Source organism: Anas acuta, chromosome W (assembly GCF_963932015.1).
Source record: "Anas acuta chromosome W, bAnaAcu1.1, whole genome shotgun sequence".
In the NCBI taxonomy this organism is placed as follows: domain Eukaryota; kingdom Metazoa; phylum Chordata; class Aves; order Anseriformes; family Anatidae; genus Anas; species Anas acuta.
In genome coordinates, this window is record NC_089016.1 from 22,279,552 (window position 1) to 22,299,047 (window position 19,496).

A 19,496-nucleotide genomic window follows, 5' to 3' on the forward strand; every position below is an offset into this window, starting at 1 on the left:
GTCGTTTAGAACGCAGAGAGTCTTCTGCCAATCCAGGTAAGGCTTCTGCCAAAACTAGGTATAGAGATGACGAAGATGACGACGACGCTGGGCCATCAAGGATTCAGGAGGAGGAAGATGAGGATGCCGAAAAAGCAACAGTAACTACCCGAAGCCTAAACGAGCGCGAGCTACGAGATGTGCGAAAAGATTTTGGTCGCTGTATAGGTGAGCAGCTTGTCACCTGGCTGCTCCGGTGCTGGGACACTGGAGCCAATTGTGTGGAATTAGACGGCAGGGAAGCCAAGCGGCTGGGATCCCTTGCTCGAGACGCCGGCATTGACAAAGCAATTGCAGATGGAGCACAATCCACCAGCCTCTGGAGGCGTCTCCTCTCAGCTGTGAGGGAAAGGTATCCCTTCAAGGAAGAACTTTTATGTCTACCAGGCAAGTGGACCACTATGGAGAAGGGAATCCAGTACCTGAGGGAATTAGCCGTACGGGAAGTGATTTATGAGGATCCAGACCTCAGACAAACATCCAAAGATCCAGATGAAGTCAAGTGTACACGACCCATGTGGCGGAAGTTTGTACGGAGTGCACCATCATCATATGCCAGCTCATTGGCAATAATGGCCTGGAAAGAGGATGAGGAACCCACAGTGGATGAAGCGGCTAAACAACTCCGGCAGTACGAAGAAAGTCTTTCCTCTTCCTTACAGGCCTGCGTCTCAGCTGTGGAGAAACTTTCTGAAGAGTTCCACCAACTTAAAGAGAATCTATCTTCCCCCCAACCTGAACCAACCAGTGTCCAACGACCAAAAGAGAACACCTGGGAGAAACTTTCTGAAAAGTTTCACCAACTTGAAGAGAGATTATTCTCCTCCGTACCTGTACAAAGCAGTGTCTCAGCTGTCAGGGGTAGGCGTTCACCCACACAAGGAAGATGATATGGTGGGTACTCACCCCGTGCCACCCTGTGGTTTTACTTACGAGACCATGGAGAGGACATGAGAAAATGGGATGGAAAATCTACCGCGACCCTAGAGGCACGGGTACGTGAGTTGCAAAAGAAAACAATCAGGAAAAAGGGATTCTCTGAAAAGTTTGCTGCTCCAACTTCCAGCAGACAGTCCTTCAAACACAGAAACGAAGAAGATTCTGACCAGGATTAGGGGGGCCCTGCCTCCAGCCAGGGGGAGGAAAGGGACAATCGAGTTTATTGGACTGTGTGGATTCGATGGCCTGGCACGTCACACGCACAGAAGTATAAGGCTTTAGTAGACACTGGTGCACAATGTACTATAATGCCATCGAGCTATAACGGACCAGAGCCCATCTATATTTGTGGAGTGACAGGGGGATCTCAGCAGTTGACTGTATTGGAGGCTGAAGTGAGTCTGACTGGGAATGAGTGGGAAAAGCACCGCATTGTGACTGGCCCGGATGCTCCATGTATCCTTGGCATAGACTACCTTAGAAGAGGATATTGCAAGGACCCAAAAGGGTTCCGGTGGGCTTTTGGTATAGCTGCCTTAGAGACAGAGGGCATTAAACAATTATCTACCTTGCCTGGTCTCTCAGAGGACCCCTCTGTTGTGGGGTTGCTGAGGGTCGAAGAACAGCAAGTGCCAATCGCTACCACAACTGTGCACCGGCGGCAATATCGCACTAACCGAGACTCCCTGATTCCCATCCATAAGCTAATTCGTCAATTGGAGAGCCAAGGAGTGATCAGCAAGACCCATTCACCTTTCAATAGTCCCATATGGCCAGTGAGAAAGTCTAATGGCGAGTGGAGACTAACAGTGGACTATCGTGGCCTGAACGAAGTCACGCCACCACTGAGTGCTGCAGTGCCGGACATGCTGGAACTTCAGTATGAACTTGAGTCAAAGGCAGCCAAGTGGTACGCCACAATTGATATCGCTAATGCATTTTTCTCCATCCCTCTAGCAGCAGAGTGCAGGCCACAATTTGCCTTCACTTGGAGGGGAGTCCAATATACTTGGAATCGGCTGCCCCAGGGGTGGAAACACAGCCCTACCATTTGCCATGGACTGATCCAGTCTGCGCTAGAGCAGGGGGAAGCTCCTGAACACCTGAAGTACATCGATGACATTATTGTGTGGGGTGACACAGCAGAGGAAGTTTTTGAGAAAGGGAAGAAAATAGTCCAAATCCTTCTGAAAGCCGGTTTTGCCATAAAACAAAATAAAGTCAAAGGACCTGCACGAGAGATCCAGTTTTTAGGAATAAAATGGCAAGATGGACGTCGTCAAATCCCAATGGATGTGATCAACAAAATAACAGCTATGTCTCCACCAACTAACAAAAAAGAAACACAGACTTTCCTAGGTGTTGTGGGGTTTTGGAGAATGCACATTCCAAATTACAGTCTAATTGTAAACCCGCTCTACCAAGTAACCCGTAAGAAGAATGAGTTTGAATGGGGCCCTGAACAACGACAAGCCTTTGAACAAATCAAGCAGGAAATAGTCCATGCAGTAGCCCTTGGGCCAGTTCGAACAGGACCAGATGTAAAGAATGTGCTCTACACTGCAGCCAGGGAGAATGGCCCCACCTGGAGCCTCTGGCAGAAAGAACCTGGGGAAACTCGAGGTCGGCCCCTGGGGTTTTGGAGTCGGGGATACAGAGGATCTGAGGCCCGCTATACTCCAACTGAAAAGGAGATATTGGCAGCATATGAAGGAGTTCGATCTGCTTCGGAGGTGGTCGGTACTGAAGCGCAGCTCCTCCTAGCACCCCGATTGCCAGTACTAGGCTGGATGTTCAAGGGAAGGGTCCCCTCTACGCATCATGCAACTGATGCTACATGGAGCAAGTGGGTTGCACTGATTACTCAGCGGGCTCGAATAGGAAACCCCAGTCGCCCAGGAATATTGGAAGTGATCATGGACTGGCCAGAAGGTAAATACTTTGGGATATCATCAGAGGAGGAGGTGGGTCGTGCTGAAGAAGCCCCGCTGTACAACCAGTTACCAGAGAATGAAAAGAAATATGCCCTGTTCACTGATGGGTCCTGTCGTATTGTGGGGAAGCATCGAAGATGGAAGGCTGCTGTATGGAGTCCTACGCGACGAGTTGCAGAAGCTGCTGAGGGAGAAGGTGAATCGAGTCAGTTTGCAGAAGTGAAAGCCATTCAGCTGGCTTTAGATATTGCTGAACGAGAAAAATGGCCAGTTCTCTATCCGATTCATGGATGGTAGCAAATGCCCTGTGGGGATGGTTACAGCAATGGAAGCAAAACAACTGGCAGCGTAGGGGCAAACCCACCTGGGCAGCTGCATTGTGGCAAGATATTGCTGCTCGGGTAGAGAACCTGGCTGTGAAAGTACGCCACGTAGATGCTCATGTGCCCAAGAATCGGGCTACTGAAGAACATCAAAACAACCAGCAGGTAGATCAGGCTGCTAAGATTGAAGTAGCTCAGGTGGACCTGGATTGGCAGCATAAAGGTGAATTATTTATAGCCCGATGGGCCCATGACACCTCAGGCCATCAAGGTAGAGATGCAACATACAGATGGGCTCGTGATCGAGGGGTGGACCTGACCATGGACGCTATAGCACAGGTTATTCATGACTGTGAAACATGTGCTGCAATCAAGCAAGCCAAACGGTCAAAGCCTCTTTGGTATGGAGGACGGTGGCTGAAATATAAATATGGAGAGGCCTGGCAGATTGATTACATCACACTCCCTCAAACTCGCAATGGCAAGCGCCACGTACTTACAATGGTGGAAGCAACTACCGGATGGCTGGAAACATATCCGGTGCCTCATGCCACCGCCCGGAACACCATCCTGGGCCTTGAAAAGCAAGTCCTATGGCGACATGGCACCCCAGAAAGAATAGAGTCAGACAATGGGACTCACTTCCGAAACAACCTTATAGACACTTGGGCCAAAGAACATGGTATTGAATGGGTGTATCACATCCCCTATCATGCACCAGCCTCCGGGAAAGTTGAACGATACAATGGACTGTTAAAGACTACCTTGAAAGCAATGGGCGCTGGGACGTTCAAAAACTGGGATACGCATTTAGCAAAGGCCACCTGGTTAGTCAATACTAGGGGATCTACCAACCGAGCTGGACCTGCCCAATCAAACCTGTTACGTACTGTAGATGGGGATAAAGTTCCTGTAGTGCATGTAAAAAATATGCTGGGTAAAACAGTCTGGGCTACTCCTGCCTCAGGAAAAGGCAAACCTATTCGTGGAATTGTTTTCGCTCAGGGACCTGGATACACTAGGTGGGTGATGCAAAAGAACGGAGAGGTCCGGTGTGTACCTCAAGGAGATTTAATACTGGGTGAGAATAGCCCATGAACTGAATTGTACCATGTTAATTAGTATATTATACTGTATGCTATCACTACCATGATTACTATAGGTGACTAATTAGAATGTATGGAAAAGAGTGTAACCTGAGCATGACATAAATGGTATGGAATAAGGGGTGGATAGATGTCGTGGTTTCAGTTAGAACAGAATTAATTTTCTTCCTAGTAGCTGGTGGAATGCTGTGTTTTGGCTTAGGATGAGAAGAGTGCTGATAACACCCCAATGCTTTAATTGTTGCAGAGCAGTGCTTATACTAAGCCAAGGACATTTCAGCCTTTTGCTCTGTCCTGCCAATGGGCAGGCTGGGGGTGCAGTAAGAGCTGGGAGGGGACAGACCCAGGACAGGTGACCCAAACTAGCCAAAGGGGTATTCCATACCATCTGACGTCATGCTAAACAATATATAGGGGTGGCTAGCCGGGGGGAGGGGGGTCGGACTGCTCGGGGTTAGTCTGGGCATCGGTCAGCGAGTGGTGAGCAATTGCATTGTGCATCACTTGTTTGTACATACTATTATTACTTTCATATTATCACTATTGTATCATCATTATTATTATTGTTATTATTATTTTTGTTATTATTATTTTCCTGTCTTATTAAACTGTCTTTATCTCAACTCACGGGCTTCACTTTCCATTTCTCTCCCCCGTCCCAGAGAGGGAGGGGGGAGGGTGAGCGAACGGCTGCGTGGTGTTTAGCTGCCGGCCGAGTTAAACCACGACACAGGGAAAAGGTGACTCCATCCCAGACAGACCCAACACACAGGGAAACAAAATATTTTTGAAAGATGAATGGAGTTGGAATGATTCTCTAAAAATGGCTGAACTTCAAGCCACATCTGGCCAGATAATACAAATTGGTTGTCGAATAACTAATGGATCCACTTATAATCGGCCGACTGAAATTAAGACAGTATACGCTGATTCTACTAGACCACAAAATTATAGTACTGATTGTACCAAAATAACGGAACCCAATTTTGATTGCTGGTACAATTTTACTTTCATCAAACCTATAATTGTGTACTGTCTTTGGGGTTACAGAGGCACAGAAATATTATTTGAATTCATGGTTAATACAGAAACATCATCGACTACAAAGGATAAGAAGCCTCTACCTCCGCAGATCCTTGAAAACGAACCGACTCAGCCTCCCATTGGTCTAACTCCTTCCATCTTCAACACAGGTCCTTACATAATTAAAAATATGGGACAACAACAAATTCTCTTTAACCCTAGTTGGTCCCTAAAAAGGGTAGAGCTAGCGCTGCACATTAATATCTCTGAAATTAACTCAAAATGTACCACCTTTTTGAGAACTGCCTACACTGTCTGGTTAGCATGGTTACACGAACGTTCTCTGAAACAATCTTGGCGCATGCCACGGAATACAACTGGGTTATTGGGAACAGGATTAGGTATATTAAATAGCATTGATGCTGAGGTCCTAATGAGTAGAATAACAGCTACTACAGATGACCTAAGGAAACTGGAACGACCAATAAAATCATCCTTATTGGCCTTAGGAGCAAATCAATGGCTTCTATCAGATGTTTTGCCCCATTGGGAACAAATTGAGGAAAATGATCATCAATTAATTGTAAATGCCCTTGGAAAAGCCCAAGGCAATACCTCCCTTGCCTTGAGCTGCATCCAAGCGCAGTTATGGATACAATCTGTAGCAGCAGCTATTATTAGAGAGGGAGAAGGAGGAACTTTGCCCACTGAAATTCAAAAATTGATTTGGGATAATGCTTCAGAATTTGAAAAGGAGTTTCAAGCTTGGTGGCAATTAGTCAACTTTACCCATTATGCAGAAAATGATAAAATTGTTGCCTTTATACTTACTGTAAGTAACGCCACCATATACAATGTATATCCAATCATTGCATTAGGACTCAATCATAATGGAACTATACTTTATCCTAAAGAGCATAAAGTATGGGCCCATCAAAAGGGAGGAAAGTGGCAAACAATTGATGTAAATGCATGTATTGTGCGTGAACAAAAAGGTTTCATCTGTGAAAGTAACACGCTGGAATCTCAAGACATTTGTCTTGACACTGATCAAAATATTTGCCACTTTGCGATGCATCCTAATGAAACCCTTGAAACTGTACTTGTATATATTGGGAAAGGTTGTGTTTGCATGAGAACTCATTGTGATTCTATAGTCGTAGATAATACAGTGGTAGATACCAGTAATCACTCTAATGTTTGTGTTTGTAATTTTACCAAAATTCTAGGATGTGATTTTAAATACTCAGCTCCTGTCACTTCTTATCAACTTATTGCATCTAATTATATTCTGCTTCATGAACTGCTGCCTACTCCTATTGGAATGAACCTCACCTTGGTGAAGAAATTGCTGGTACATGAGGACCTGAAGCAGCTGATGACACAAGTCCGAGAAAGTGGACAAAAGACTCTGATTACTGTCCATCATGATGCACAAGAAATACATCGAGTGATGGAAAGGGTAAAGAGAGATGAGAGACACCGTTGGTGGGACACTTTGTTTGGATGGTCGCCAGCTGCCAAGGGAATCTTCAACAAGATGCTTCACCCTGTTATTGTTCTGTTAATACTCACTGTATTATGTTTCATACTGACAATTAGTTTGTATGTTAAACTCTGGTTTATGATGAAACGTTTAGAATCCCTACACAATGTACATACACTCAATAAACCTCATTCCAAGAATGTATGTGATATCCCCGACATATTCCAACTGTCGTGAAGCTTGAGTGACTGTAGTCACGGGGTGGATTATGTGGTGTAATTGCCTGAAGTAACTAGGAAAATAAAACTAACATTCACATTTTTAAGGAAAAGGTACAGCATTGAAGAGGCTTTCAGGGTAGGGCATAACTGCATTACCTGAGCGTTCCCTAGGCTCCCAACCTTAGATGCTATCGCGCTGGGGAAACTTGGTGTGCTAGCCCTAAGGAACAGCACGGAGCATAGAGTGGAGTGGAGACACCACGGCTAGGCTCTGTGATCAGGTGGGGACTCGATTGTTCTTGTGCACAAAGCTGCACTTTCTGCCACCCTGAGCCAAAGACCTGTCATGTTTTGACAAATGCTGTACCCTAGTGTACTTTTTGCTCATTATAATATCATTATAATACCAAAACACACCTCCATCCCAAAAGGTACCCGCCTCCAAGGTGCGACCACCCCTCACTGAGCATGCGCTCTGAATTTCTAGGAGCCTATTACTTTAAACGGAGACGGGAAAACTTTTCACCAATCATAAGATATGCTTGACTAGAGCCACTCAAGCTCCACCTAAAAGATAAAAAATAATATAAATTGGCCTAAGAGAGAGGGGATGTTAGGGAAGATACCACCGTCAGGGGAGATACCATCCTGAGGAAATACAACATCCTTAGGACCTCCTGACTCCTAGGATCAGTCGACGGGCTGAGCCTCTCTTCCCCCCCATTGGGACGCCTTTGGGTGAGATCTGAATACTTGCTTATAAATCTCTATAGAGTCTTTGATCTTTTTAACGTGTTTATTTCTAGGCCGTGCACCTGTAACACCTGTAACACCTGTGTATTTCATGCATACTAGCTTGCTTTTGCAGACAGTCACTATCGCTGGCAATCCAAAAGAACCTGATTATCTGTTGCTGTAATAAACCATACTTGATTGCATTGTGATAGCTCTCATTAAGTGCAACTAGGGTGGTTATCCGTGATAGTTCAGTGTTCTGAATCCAACCAGACCCCCAGACGGTTAATGCGTTTTTGGTGAATGTCTGACTGGTTCAGTACCCTGAATCCGACCGGGCCCGTAACGGTTAATCAGCTACACCCCTTAACTCGACAAATACTTTGCTACAGTCAATGTTGTTTTTGAGAAGGAAAATAGGATGGAATGTTGTATACTGATGTTGTTTCAGCATCTTGGAGGGAAAAGGTACGGAATTAAGTTGGCCCCTCACTGCGCCTTTGATGTTGGCATTAGAAAAGTACAGGCTGGAGAAAGATAAAGGAAGTGTTAAAAGGGTTGTTGAAAGTGTTAAAGGTGTTTGAAGTTGAATGAGCAGGGAAAGAGGATGTAGGAACGTTAACAGTTCTGCCTCAGCTGGGGCTGAGACCTTAAAATCTTGGGTGTTAGCCCTCTGGGGCAAAGGGATCATGATGGGTCCCAGAGAGTTGTCATGGAAACAGAAAAGCAGTTAACTCTTAAAACAACCTGAGTTCATGTGCGAGCTCAGATTGCCGATGGGATCGCTCAGGGAACTGTGGACAATTGCATTTCCCTGACCGAGAATATGCTTCCAACAAGGTCCAAAAGAAACCCCTATGGAATTTTTGGACCAACTCTGAAATGTAATGGAAAAACAAAACAAAACAAAACAAAAAAACGGTTTGGACCTGGCTTCGGAGGACAAATTGACTAGCCTTTTCCTAGGGTAATCATCGGCCCCTGATTTCAACAGGAATAACGGGCACCTGGGGAATCTACCCTAGCGGATCCTCCACTGGTTATAATGAAGTTAGGGGAGGAATGGAAGTGAAATTTCTTATTGATATGGGGCAACGTATTCAGTTCTAAATCAAGCATTAATGCCTTCACAGAATGATTATGTTAGGGTAAAAGGTGCAACCAAAAAGGCTTATTTTTGTGAACCTTTGAAGTACAAGTTAGGGAAACAATGGGGCATACACAGATTTTTATATATGCCTAACTCCCCATGGGCACTCTTAGGTAGAGATTTATTAGAGCAATTAGGAGCAGAAATTGTCTTTGAAAAAGGGAAAATGGAATTAAGGATAGGAGAAGAACAACTAATAAATGTATTGAGCCTGGCACTAATACAAACTAACCCTAAAATTGAAATACCTTTAGAGATCACAGGTCACGTATATCCAGGAGTTTGGGCCACCGAAGTCCCTGGAAGAGCTAAAAATGTGACCTTAATAATTATTAAATTAAAGCCAGGAGAGAAACCCATTAAGGTTAAGCAAAAACCCATTAAGGTTGAGCAATTCTACCCTTTGAGGATAGAAGATAGGAAAGGTATTAAAGATATAATTGATAAATTTCTACAGTATGGATTGTTGATTGAATGCGAATCAGAATAAAATACACCCATATTGCCAATTAAAAAAGGCAGATGGAAGAAGCTATAGGCTAGTTCAGGATCTGAGGGCTATAAATAAAATCTCTGAGGATATACATCCAGTAGTGGCAAACCCTTATACTTTGCTGACTAAATTAAAGAATAGTCAAGTCTGGTTTACCGTACTGGATTTAAAAGACGCCTTCTTCTGCCTATCCTTAGCCACTGAAAGCCAAAACCTATTTGCCTTTGAATGGGAAAACCCCGACTCAGGCAGAAAGATGCAGCTTATGTGGACAGTGCTACCTCAAGGATTCAAGAATAGCCCCACCATTTTTGGAAACCAATTAGCAAAGGAACTCGAGACTTGGATACCTCTGGACATTGAAGGGGCATTGTTACAATACGTAGATGATCTCTTAATAGCTACCGAGACTAAAGAGAGTTGTATTCAATGGACTATAAGTCTCCTTAATTTTCTGGGTTTAAATGGATATCGAGTCTCTCAACAGAAAGCTCATCTGGTTCAACAATGTGTGACCTACTTGGGATTTGAAATTTCAGGAGGACAATGAGAACTAGGAACTGAACGTAAGGAAGTCATTTCACAGAATCACAGAATTTCTAGGTTGGAAGAGACCTCAAGATCGTCGAGTCCAACCTCTAACCTAACACTAACAGTCCCCACTAAACCATATCCCTAAGCTCTACATCTAAACGTCTTTTAAAGACTTCCAGGGATGGTGACTCCACCACCTCCCTGGGCAGCCTGTTCCAGTGCCTAACAACCCTTTCAGTAAAGAAGTTCTTCCTAACATTTGCCGGACTTCAGAACCCCAAACGGTAAAGGAGCTACGAACCTTTTTAGGAATGACAGGTTGGTGTCGCCTTTGGATTTATAATTATGGACTAATGGTAAAGCCTCTATATGAATTGATAAAGAGTAATCAGTCAAAGTTAGTCTGGACTGGAGAAGCACGAAACGCCTTTAAACAACTTAAACGAGAATTGATGCAAGCTCCGGCTTTGGGATTACCGGATCTCTGGAAACCCTTTTGGTTGTTTTCTCATGAGAGACAAGGGATAGCTTTGGGAGTACTAGCACAAAGATTGGGTCCCTATAAACGAGCAGTAGCTTACTTCTCTAAACAATTAGATGAAGTAAGTAAAGGATGGCCCGGATGCCTTCGAGCTGTTGCATCTGTTGTTATCAATATACAAGCTCGGAAGTTTACAATGGGACAGAAAATGACAGTGTTAGTCTCCCCTACGGTCTCAACAGTTTTGGAACAAAAAGGAAACCGTTGGCTTTCACCACAGAGATTTTTAAAATATCAAGCAATATTAGTAGAACAAGATGATGTGGAAATTGTGGTCACTAACGTCGTAAATCCAGCTTCTTTCCTTAGCGGAACTCTGGATGAACCTATAACCCATGATTGTACAGAAACAATGGAGGTTGTGTATTCTAGTCGACCCGATCTTAAAGAAGAACCTTTAGAAGATGCTGACGAATCTTGGTATACTGATGGAAGCAGCTTTGTGAAACAAGGACAACGTAAGGCAGGATACGCCATTACAACCACTCAACAGGTAATCGAGTCCAAACCATTACCCCCTGGGACGTCCACCCAGAAAGCAGAGACAATTGCTCTTACGCGAGCACTGGAACTAGCAGCAGGAAGGAAAATAAATATTTGGACAGATTCTAAATATGCATTCGGCGTGGTACATGCTCATGGAGCGATTTGGAAAGAACGTGGATTGCTGACCACTCAGGGAAAACAGATAGAGCATGCTGAAGAAATTTTAAAATTGTTAGGGGCTATAAAACAACCAGAAAAGGTAGCTATCATGCATTGTCGGGGACACCAAAAGGGGAATGCCGATTTTGAAATTGGAAATCAATTGGCAGATCAGGAGGCTAAGCGGGCAGCTGAAATATCTGAGGTGAAGGCATTGTCTTTGATACCAGATGGTAAAATCCAAACTATATCCAAATTACACAAAAGAAGACTTAAAATTAATTGAAGATTTGAAAGGTAAAATGAAACCAGATGGATGGGTATATTTAAAAGACAACCATGTAATAATACCCTCTAATTTGACATGGTTCATAGTTCTTACAGAACACAATAAAACACATTGGGGAGCTGACACACTGCATAAGAGCCTGAGTACTCAACAATGTAGCATTTGTTTACACAATAACCCCAATACCAAGAATAGAATAAAATTTGGAATAATTGGTAAAGGAAATTATCCGGGGCAACAGTGGCAAATTGATTTTTAAGAACTCCCTAGAAAAGGGGGGTATCGTTATTTACTGGTTCTGACTGACACGTTTTCAGGATGGCCTGAAGCCTTTCCCTGTCAAACAAACAAAGCAAGAGAAGTGGTTAAAGTCTTGTTAAATGAAATAATACCACGCTTTGGGATTCCAGTAGCAATGTCTCCTGATAGAGGTTCACATTTTTGTGTGCAAGTGGTACAACAGATAAGTAAGATTCTAAAGATAGATTGGCAACTACATACTCGTTATAGACATAAATTTGTTTTAGGGACCAGGGCTGGAGGGTTGGATCAACCAATCCACCCCTTTAAGCCTGGGGACTATATATATATATATAAAGACTTTTTCAGGACAACCCCTAGAGGAAAAATGGAATGGACCGTACCAAGTGTTGCTGACAACTTACACTGCTATCAAGATTAGAGAACAAGCCGCTTGGATCCACTACTCCTGAGTGAAGAAAGCTCCAGAAGCCCCCTGGAAAGTAACGCCAGGTGACGATGAACTGAAACTAAAGCTTAGTCGAACAAAATGAGGACATTATGGTCGGGAGTATTTGGTAATACAGTTGGCAGAAAATTTGTTCATAAAATTGTTTTGTTTCTATGGCTTATAGTTGTAATTGTGATTCAAGAAGGTGCCTCTGTGATAACAGAGAATGGTGGGTGGCCTTGGACTGAAGCCGTAACAACAGAGGATAAGAACTTTAATGGAAAGTTAGCAGTTATGGTCATCTGGTGAACAAATGGTAACTACTTATATACACCATCAGAATGGCGAAAATTAGGGGAAGAGTGGACACACCAAAGAACCATAGGGGACGAAATTAAAATAGGGTGCCGAATGATTAATGGAACGACCTACGAGAAAGTAACGGGGATTTTAGTAAAACCGATTTCCAAAAATGGCCAACAAGAAGGTTGTATTCGCCCAGGTAAATTGGATTGCTGGTATAATTTTACATTAACAGAGAATGTAGTAATCAGCTGTATTTGGACTAATAATGGCCAGAAGTTCAAAGTCAAGAAGGGTGAGGGCCTCATATTAAATTTTACAATATATGCAGTACTTCCTACAACAGTGAGACCCTCTACAACCCATGCCCCACCTCCAATCAAACTGGAACCTAAAATTTATGAAACAGGCCCATATGTAGTAAGGAACACAGGCCAACAGCAATTGTTATTTAATCCAGAATGGTCACTCAAGCGTGTTGAATTGCTAATACAAATTAACATCTCGGCAGTTCAACCAGCCTGTTCTCCTTTCCTAAAGACATCATTTGAAGACTGGACAATATGGTCACAAAAGCAAGCACACTTCAGGGGCAGGACATGAAGAGACTTAACTGGAATGCTAGGAACAGGGTTAGGAGTTTTAAATGGAATTGATTCAGAAATATTAACGAATAAGCTAGCCACAGCAACAAGTGATTTGACAAAACTGAAACAACCCCTACAATCATCCTTATTGGCATTGGGAACTAGCCAATGGCAAGTTTCAAAGGTGTTACCGAGATGGGAAAAGGCTGAAGACCAAGACCACAAACTAATAATAGATGCACTTAGTATGGTTCAAGATAATGTATCCTTAGCTCTTAGTTGTATGCAAGCACAGTTATGGTTGCAGGCAACGGCTGCCTTGATCATTACGGAAGGAAGTGAAGGCATTTTTCCGGCTGAAGTCCAAAAGACTGTTTGGGACAATGCCAATGATTTTGAGAAGAAGTTCCAGTCTTGGTGGACTCTGGTAAATTTTACTTATGATCCCACTGTTAACATGGCTACTGCCTTCATGCTTACTATATGTAATGCCACAGTTTATGTTATCCACCCGATCATTGCACTAGGATTAAACCATGAGAAGACAGTGCTCTATCCTTCGGAGCATAGAACATGGGCACGAATGGAGAATGGGAAATGGCAGTCTGTAAATCTAGAATCATGTGTTACCGGGGAACAACAAGGATTTATTTGTGAAAGTAATACAATTGATGCTCAGGATGTATGTTTTGACACGGAGCAAGGTGTTTGCCACTTTGAAATTCATCCAAATACTAGTCAAAAGACTGTGCTTGTATATATTGGTCAAGGCTGTGTGTGTTTAAGAACTGCTTGTGATTTTGTAGAAGTAGATAAGGAGAACATAACTCTCCGTAGCAAAAATCATTCTAACTTCTGTATTTGTAACTTTGTCAGAATCGTCGGGTGTGATTTTCTGTATTTGGCACCAGTGGCATCCCACCAGCTGATCAAGTCTAACAACACAATGTATCGTATTAACCTCACACTAGTGCAGAGTTTTGCAAAGAGTAAAACAAGACACAAGTCACAACTGGTGGGATGCACTCTTTGGATGGTCTCCAACTGCAACTGGGATTTTGAACACATTGAGTCACCCAATTATTGTTTTATTGATATTAGTTGGTATAAGTTTAATATTGTCTTTTGTATTACTTGTTTGGAATTGGAAATTGTTACAACGAATGTCCATGTTAGCCTCCTTGACAAATGTGCATGGCAAGGTATTGAGGGGTACATATCATAAAGACTGGGAAGAAGAATTTTCATATTAAGTAAAAGAATTTACTAGATTTTCCAGAAAAGGGGGGAATGATATTGTATAAACTCATTTTAGGATAGAATAAATCTTGTGGTTAAAAATTAATGAGAACAAAATAGATGACATCTTGTTATCTGTCGACCCTCAGTTAGGCTGAAACTTGAGATAACTTGAGTCAACCTTCTGTTATGTCTTGTTAACTGAAACATCCCGTTATCTGCTGACCCTCAGTTAGGCTGAAACTTGAGATAACTTGAGCCAACTCGGCATTTCTGCAGCTTGGGAAACAAATGAGTCAGCCAACCTGTCATTCTTTTAAGCAAAAGGTGAAAAGTGCATCGCGAGGAAGACCTACGGTCTTCCTCCCAAAGGCCACTGCCCACGTCCCGAAGACCCCGGCCCACAATTCTTGGAAGGCTTTGCGCAAGCACAAGGACTGATAAGCTAATTAGCATACGAAGCAAGAGTAGGCGGGTTTAGGTAATGAATATGTATGGGCGTTAATAGAATATTCATTGTTTTGCTGTATAAATATGAGATAATTTGTTACTTCGAACATGCACGATAGGTGGAGAGATCCCCCGTGCATCCAGCGCTGCAATAAAGAATATATCACTTAAAGAAATTTCAGCTTTGATCTTTGAATCAGCTCGTAAACCCCCTTCCCCTCCCAGTGGGATGGGGCAGAGAAGTGTGTGTGTGGGGAAAAGTAAAAAGCTCATTGGTTGAGATGAAGACAGTTTAATAGGACAGAAAAGGAAAAGAAATAATAACAAGGGAAGGGATGCCATCCAGAGGGACCTTGACAGGCTTGAGAGGTGGGCCTGTGCAAACCTTATGAAGTTCAACAAGGCCACGTGAAACGTCCTGCATCTGGGTTGGGGTAATCCAAAACATGAACACAGGCTGGGCGGAGAATGGATTGAGAGCAGCCGTGAGGAAAAGGACCTGGGGTGTTGGTGGATGAGAAGCTCAAGATGAGCTGGCAGTGTGTGCTTGCAGCCCAGAAAGCCAGCCGTATCCTGGGCTGCATCAAAAGAAGCACGGCCAGCAGGTCAAGGGAGGAGATTTTCATAGATTCATAGAATGTCTTGGGTTGGAAGGGACCTTAATCTAGTTCTAACCCCCCTGCCATAGGCAGGGATGTTACACACTAGATCATGTTTGCCAGGACCCCATCCAGCCTGGCCTTGAACACCTCCAGGGATGGGGGATCCACAGCCTCTCTGAGCAACCTGTTCCAGTGCCTCACCACCCTCTGCGTGAAGAATTTCTTCCTAACATCCAATCTAAATCTCCCCTCTTTCAGTTTAAAACTGTTCCCCCTTGTCCTATCATTATCTACACGAGTAAAGAGTCCTTATCCATCCTTTTTATAAGAACCCTTTAAGTACTGAAAGGCCGCAATGAGGTCTCCCCAGAGTCTTATCTTCTCCAGGCTGAACATCCCCAGCTCTCTCAGCCTTTCTTCACAGGAGAGGTGCTCCAGCCCTCTGATCATCTTTGTGGCCCTCCTCTGCACCCGTTCTAACAGGTCCACATCTTTCTTGTGCTGGGGGCCCCAGACGTGGATGCAGTACTCCAAGTGGGGCCTCACAAGGGCAGAGGAAAGGGGGACAATCACCTCCCTTGACCTGCTGGCCACACCTCTCTTGATGCATCCCAGGATACAGTTGGCCTTCTGGGCTGCAAGCACACGCTGCCGGCTCATGTCGAGCTTCTCATCCACCAGAACCCCCAAATCCCTCTCCGCAGGGCTGCTCTCAAGGAGTTCTTCTCCCAGTCTGTACTCATGCCTGTGATTGCTCCGACCCAGGTGAAGCACCCTGCACTTGGACTTGTTGAACCTCATTCGGTTCACGTGGGCCCACTTCTCAAGCTTATCCAGGATTTTCCCCCTCTACTCTGCTCTCATGAGACCCCACCTAGAATACTGTGTTCAGCTCTGAGGCCCCCAATATAAGAGGGATATGGAACTATTAGAACAAGTCCAGAGGAGGACCACGAAGATGATCAAGGGGCTGGAGTACCTCTGCTATGAAGACAGGCTGAGGGAGTTGGGGTTGTTCAGCCTGGAGAAAAGAAGGCTCTGGGGAGACCTTATAGCGGCCTTCCATTACCTAAAGGGGGCCTACAGGAAACCTCGGAGGGACTCTTTATCAAGGACTGTAATGAAAGGACAAGGAATAATGGTTTTAAACTAAAACAGAGGAGGTTTAGGTTAGACATTAGGAGGAAGTTCGATTTCATAGCTTCTGTTTCTTACTCATCTCATTCCACAACTGCTTGTCTTGTTTTGCTTAGCTATCCTCCTTATTTTGGGACAGTGGGACCCTCTACTGTCCCCTTATCTGCTTTACATACTCCCAACTGTTATGCCTGTGCAATCACTTTTGAATATGCAAGGTTAGTGGAATTTTCCACTGCAAAAGCACAACTTTAATTCTTACAAACGGGGCTTTGAGCAACCTGAATTAATGGAAGTGTTACCCAGAGGTTTTGTCTTTCTTAATTGGTAGCAATTGCTCTACCTCCTCTCTCTGGTGCCTCTTCCTTGTTTCTGCACGTGCTTTTTCTAAAACCATTTTCCTTTACTCTGCAGTCAGAAAGGTGCTTAATATAATTTGCATATTTTCCCAGTTAGGGTTATGGAAAATCATAATAGTTTCTAACAGCTGATGCACTGTTGCTGAGTTATCCCTGTAAGATCCAATAGAGTGTTTCCAGTTTAACAAATCTGATGATGTAAACAGAACGTGAACAAAAACAGGTTCTCCTTCTGGTCCCACCGCCTGCCTTAGCAGATCCTGGATAACTGGCCCCATCTTCTGTTGTGTATAAAGTGCTATCGGGCTAAAATTAGAATAATCCTGGGCCTCAGGAGAGGCCTACGATGTCCCTGTAGAAGCTTCTGCAGCTTGAGCCTCAGGAGAGGCCTCTGATGTACCCACAGAAGCCTCAGAAATAGAAGAAACCCCTGGATTATATGGTGGTGGTGCCGAGGGTACCAGTAACTGAACCTCGTCTTGCTTTAGATTAGGATAAATTTTAGGGGGTTTGTCACTCCTTTTCTTCCCTTTCTTTTTGGCGCATAGCATAATATGATCTTCCCACAATCCACACTCTGCCTGACTTCTCAGGTCCCAGTACAATGACATAAAAGCACATACATCACTTCATCCCATTTTCTTTCCCATCGGCAAAATAGCATTAGTTGCAATGTGGCATCCTAACTGAAGTATCTGTTTTCTGGCTATCCTGGTTTCAGTTAGAACAGAATTAATTTTCTTCCTAGTAGCTGGTGGAATGCTGTGTTTTGGCTTAGGATGAGAAGAGTGCTGATAACACCCCGATGCTTTAATTGTTGCAGAGCAGTGCTTATACCAAGCCAAGGACATCTCAGCCTTTTGCTCTGTCCTGCCAATGGGCAGGCTGGGGGTGCAGTAAGAGCTGGGAGGGGACAGACCCAGGACAGGTGACCCAAACTAGCCAAAGGGGTATTCCATACCATCTGACGTCATGCTAAACAATATATAGGGGTGGCTAGCCGGGGTAAGGGGGGCCGGACTGCTCGGGGTTAGGCTGGGCATCGGTCAGCGAGTGGTGAGCAATTGCATTGTGCATCACTTGTTTGTACATATTATTATTACTTTCCTATTATCACCATTGTATTATTATTAGTATTATTGTTATTATTATTTTTGTTATTATTATTTTCCTGTCTTATTAAACTGTCTTTATCTCAACTCACGGGCTTCACTTTCCATTTCTCTCCCCCGTCCCAGAGAGGGAGGGGGGAGGGTGAGCGAACGGCTGCGTGGTGTTTAGCTGCCGGCCGGGTTAAACCACGACAGTCTTTTTGGCGCCCAACGTGGGGCTCGAAAGGTTGAGATAACGGCAGATCTGACCAGAGTGTGTTAAACTAAAATTGGTGTAAGGATTAGACCTGCTTAATAGTCACTTGTCATGATGCTGATTGCTTTAATCTCAACTCTGCTGCGCCTGTTTTCCAAATTGAGTATTATAGTACATTATTTTCCGTATTTGCTCTCTGTCATGTTGTTTATCCTCTCCGGGCCCTGGTTTCAGATCATTATGGTACTGAGTGTTGTAGCAATGGCTTATGAGACGATAAGATATCTGGTCATGACTCTAACTTGGTATTTGTACTCAGTAACATCGTCGACTCTGTACTTTGGAAACTGTATCTTGGGAACTATTAGCAATTATACCTATTGTTTTTCTCCATTAGGGAGTCAATCTGTGGAGCGGAAAGGGGAAGATATTTTTTCTTACTTGATTACTCTCCTTTTCTCCTTCACCACCCCTGTATCCTCCTGGATCACTCTGCCTTCCTCCTTCACCACCCTCTTATCCTCCGAGCTTGTTACAATAGCTCTCCAAGATATTGAATATTCTTGGGATACTCAGACCAGCATAGTCCTGTTGTTCTGCCTCCTGAATGCACTTCAGATTCTGCTTAAAGTTAAACAACTACTTAGGAAGCTCATCCGGAGATCTGCCCGGAGGCAGTATAGTTGTGGGTGGCAGGGAGTATGGGAGGATATGGGCAGGCATCTAGAGCAGTTGGCACCCCCAGTGTTTTGGAAATTCACCCCTGAACAACTGCAAAATCCTCAAAAACTGGCAGAATGCTTGAAAAAAAGTTGTCATGATTCTGGCAGTTCCAAAGTAACACAAATCATTATAACGTGCTGGGGCCTGGCTCATGCCTATCGAGCTGCCATTGATACTGCTATCAACTTAGTGACAGACCCTGCGGCCACTCCAAGCCCTGTGACAGATCCAACGGCCACTGTGACCCCTACGGTGGACTCTGCAGCCACTCCAGTCCCAGCTCCTGCAGCTGCTCCAGCTCCAGCTCCTGCAACTGCTCCAGCTCCAGCTCCTGCAGCCGCTCCAGTCCCAGCTCCTGCAACTGCTCCAGCTCCAGCTCCTGCATTCGCTCCAGTCCCAGGTCCTGCAGTCGCTCCAGTCCCAGCTCCTGCAACTGCTCCAGCTCCAGTTCCTGCAGCCTCTCCAGTCCCAGCTCCTGCAGCCGCTCCAGTCCCAGCTCCTGCAATCGCTCCAGCTCCAGTTCCTGCAGCCGCTCGAGCTCCAGCTCCTGCAGTCGCTCCAGCTCCGGTTCCTGCAACTGCTCCAGCTCCTGCAGCCGCTCCAGCTCCTGTGGCCGTGTCAGAGAAACGAGCTGTAGCA

The 19,496-nt window shown here is 44.5% G+C and overlaps 1 protein-coding gene across 1 annotated transcript; it reads left to right on the forward strand.

The window, feature by feature from the left end:
- Positions 1-5,416: 5,416 nt before the first annotated feature.
- On the forward strand, positions 5,417-7,117 carry LOC137847435 (uncharacterized). Its single transcript, XM_068665706.1, has one exon. It carries the CDS (start codon positions 5,417-5,419, stop codon positions 7,085-7,087), a length of 1,671 nt encoding a protein of 556 aa, XP_068521807.1. The 3' UTR covers positions 7,088-7,117.
- Positions 7,118-19,496: the final 12,379 nt, after the last annotated feature.